Raw genomic sequence first — 3,898 nt, 5'->3', positions numbered from 1 at the left:
TATATATATATATATATATATATATATAAATATCAAGGCCCGACACTTACTTTTATTCTTTAGTGGCCAGTTCGGGGGACTAGAATCTTTGAATTCTAAGTTTTGGCGGCCCGAAGTGAAAGGAAATATAAAAATTCATTTGGAACATTAGCTGCCCGATCGGGCGACAAAAAGATAGCGTTTTTGGAAGCTCGGTGGCCAGACTCTTTTTTTTTTTAGTGGCCCCGGGCCACTAGCTTACAACACACACACACACACACACACACACACACACACACACACACACACACACATATATATATATATATATATATATATATATATATATATATATATCTATATATACATATATATATATATATATATATATATATATATATATATATATATATATATATAATGTAAACATGAGCCTGAAATCTGACCAAACATTGAAAGTTAGTAGACAACCTTGGCACCCCGGATGAAACTTAAAGATTCGTGACAACTGTGTTCCAAACAATTTTTTAAAAGCAAAATTTAAACCCTAGTCTCTTCTAATTTCTTCTGGAGCATTGCTATATATAAAGGAAGAATGGTTTATCTTACAGACATGAGAAACGTTTTATAACAAATGACATGCACCCTCGGGATGTTGTTTGCAGTAATCAAAACTCATGAGGAGGCTCTAGCTAGCTTGTTCGCTTGTTCTGTTTTATTGATTTCTTGGTTTTTCTCTGCGAATTAATGTGGAATGAAACACCATTTAACAGTTGGCAATTCGATGATTCAAGACATTGTGGATATGCGCTGTAAGATATGTGCAGCTTGTCATTCGCGAAGGTACACTGCGTCTTTGTACATTTACACCTCAGATCTTTAAGATAAAGATTATGTTTCTTGGACATTATATACACCATGAATACAAAAGACAAGCTTTGATAGCGATTTCTTCATAAAGTTGTGCGTAACAACGATCTATTTACAACCATTTCATCGATTGAGTGTTCGTAGAAAATAGATTCAGAATTTGCAGACGTAAATCATCGAAATGTGTCGCTATACTTATGTCACGTTGCGCACATAGATTACAGTACCCAGGTAGTTCACTGACCTTGGTCAGACCGGTAAAGTCCCTTTTTGTAGAAACTTGAGAAAAATACGTATTTTAGTCCGAATCTGCTCGCAAGTCCAGATGTAACCTTAGTCCCCTGATGTGGTGGATTCATAAGTCACGGTAGAAAAGTTTTTGTCGCAAAATAAAGTCAGACATATTTCAGTTCGAAGGTGGATTTGAAAGGTTTCAAGCGCTGCAGGATGTAGTCATCTAATTAAACAAAAAAAAAAATTTAACTGCCATGAAGTAAGGTAAAGATGCTGTAATTGTCCGCTTTCATGGGTAATAGACAAAAACACAACTGTATCTCCTGCTGCTTTAATACTCAGTCTCCTTTTCTTCAAGATAATTCTTTGTGTCAATTTCTTCATTTTATGCATGCTTTGAAAAATATGTCTATTTTCTGTAAAAGCCTCTTCGTTGCAAATGCAGAAAGTCCGTCGGAAAGTCCGGCTTATTCGTCTCTAGGACAGCGTTACCCGAGTCACTCCCAGCTTGCATCTCAAAGAACTTGACTTGATTTTACCAAAAGAAAACAAGGGACATCAGTTCCTGTATCACCTGATGGCATTGATCAGCGTTAAATGTTTACCGACGCACTTTGGTGAAACTGATGCAACACTAGCCCGTATTTGAAACTGCCCAGCGGCAAAATGGCAAGACAAATAGTAGTTGGTTTGCCGCAAGATTCTGACAAACAAAAATGTGATTTTTTTTCCCTCCTGCTACGTACATGATGTTTCATTTTCTTCTGAGATGATGTGAGATGATAATACCCATCATTGACAATCATGTACGTAGAATAAAACACTTGTGTCGAAAGCCATTTAAGTCTGAAAACGTTGAACTTACAGGGAACTGCTAGATCAGGCAGTTACATTTGACAGGAAATTGATGAATGATTACACATGTGTCGATCACGGTATCTGTTTCATCAGATCAGGATATGGACTGCCTAATAATGACATTTCACATTCGTTTTTAAATCTAGCATATCCATCTCACGCATAAACATCTTGCGCATCTTGCGCATACTTTGCACAAGGTTTACTGAGTAACGATAAACCCATTCACCGAGGCGATCGATATCCCTCGGGGAAATTAAACGGAGTTTGGTCCAACAGTGCGGTGCAAGTATCGTCCATTATTCAGTTAGCATTTTAATGCAAGCACAAGCCTTCACATGATAAGTAGGATTTATACGTTAAATACAACAATGTTTATGAGTTTGTGTAGTTACATTAATGAAGGTCTCTCTACTTGTCGCATCCTCACGCGCGGATGACGACATCAAGGCAACTACTCGCTTTCGCAAGTCTCTCACAACCCCGTGCCTGTCTTTACTTTTTGCTGAAGGGTAATTATATTTCTGTATTGTTCGTAGTTGTTTATCTGTTTATGGGTCTTTTTGTCTGTTTTGCTATGGCAGTGGTAACCCACCAATGAAGTCGCTGTTCAGTTCTCATCAGCGGCGGATTTGATCACACCGACTCGGAGGCCGTGCGAACAAGATGTTGATCGACGTTGTTCGAGTTTTCATTGACCGGCAACGCCAGCTGCGGGATGGAGCGCATAGACGGTGTGCGAATGATTACAGAACTCCTTGTCCGCCCACTGGTCTCGCTGAAGTTGCGAAAACTCCGAGTCGCACGGTAAAGCCCAAATTTGCGAGCTAGATGCTGGCGGAACGAGGAACTCATTGAATACAGGATAATGGGGTTGATGCAGGACGCCAGATAGTATAGCACAATGCGCAGTCGGCCGAGAATGTACCAGGAGGGGCGAGAAAACACCACGATGTTGAAGTCGAAGATGAGCCAGCTGAGATAGACGTACTGCGGCAGCCAACAGACGGTGAAGACCAGCGTGATGATGAAGAGGTTGATAGACACGCGGAGTCTAGCCTTGTCGTCTGCATTGGCGCTCCTGCGCCGGTGCAGAATTGTCTTCTCGCTGAGCAGCTTCCGCGCGCACAACGCGTAGAAGAACGTCATCGAGAACACGGGCACCACGTAGAAGAACACGAGCTGGATGGTGTAGAAAATCTTGTAGGACAGTTTCTCGTACTTGAAGGTGCACGTGCTAACCATAGCGGGGCTCAACACTGCGTCGAAGAACACGAAACACGATATGGAGCACGTGATGACCCAGATTATAAGGCAGAGGACAACCGTTGCGCGCATGATGCTCAACCGTCGCACCAGAAAAGGCTTTACTATGGCAAAGTATCGCTCGATACTGACGGCTGTTAGGCTCATTGAAGAGACGCCAAATGAAGCGTGATAGAAAAAGTGGTTAAGCCGGCAGTAGTGGAACGTTGTGCGCATGTACGACGGTGCGATGACTGGCGGCGCCGTTATAACGATGAACAAAAAGTCTCCCAGTGCCAAATTGGCCAGGAGGATGTTCGGCGGTGTGCGTAACTCACGGACAGTCCCGACCAAGTAGAAGAGGGTACCGTTGGTAACCATCCCCATCACCACTTCCATGACGATAATCACGGTGAAGGCCAAGGGAGTTGGGGTCCGTTTCGGGATAAACTTGAGCAGGTCTGTTATGTTGTCGTCGAAGTCCGTGAAATTGTCATCGTAGTCCATTGTTGGTGCAGTGGTTAGCAAAACCGATGATTGATTGAGGATGAACTCCATCTTTCCCTCCGAATTATGTCGCTTTCATTAATCACCCTCATGTATACCAGTACCTGTAGAAGAAGAGAAGGTAAAAGAAATGACGAGAATGAATGCCGAGTTGGTATCATTGGCCAATTTCCAGAGCACATACAACAAGTGGGTCGTGTGAGTC

General features: G+C 42.1%; 1 protein-coding gene across 1 annotated transcript; it reads right to left on the bottom strand.

The window, feature by feature from the left end:
* Window positions 1-2,577: 2,577 nt before the first annotated feature.
* LOC140235344 (neuropeptide CCHamide-1 receptor-like) lies at window positions 2,578-3,693 on the bottom strand. Its single transcript, XM_072315372.1, has one exon. It carries the CDS (start codon window positions 3,691-3,693, stop codon window positions 2,578-2,580), a length of 1,116 nt encoding a protein of 371 aa, XP_072171473.1.
* Window positions 3,694-3,898: the final 205 nt, after the last annotated feature.

Source organism: Diadema setosum, chromosome 11 (genome assembly GCF_964275005.1).
Source record: "Diadema setosum chromosome 11, eeDiaSeto1, whole genome shotgun sequence".
In the NCBI taxonomy this organism is placed as follows: domain Eukaryota; kingdom Metazoa; phylum Echinodermata; class Echinoidea; order Diadematoida; family Diadematidae; genus Diadema; species Diadema setosum.
Note: the sequence above shows the minus strand (reverse complement) of the source record. Positions and strands in the feature narration are given on the sequence as shown.

Excerpts from the sequence above, each read along its gene's own strand:
- LOC140235344 (XM_072315372.1), bottom strand. The coding sequence starts at position 3,693 with ATGGACTACGATGACAATTTCACGGACTTCGACGACAACATAACAGAC.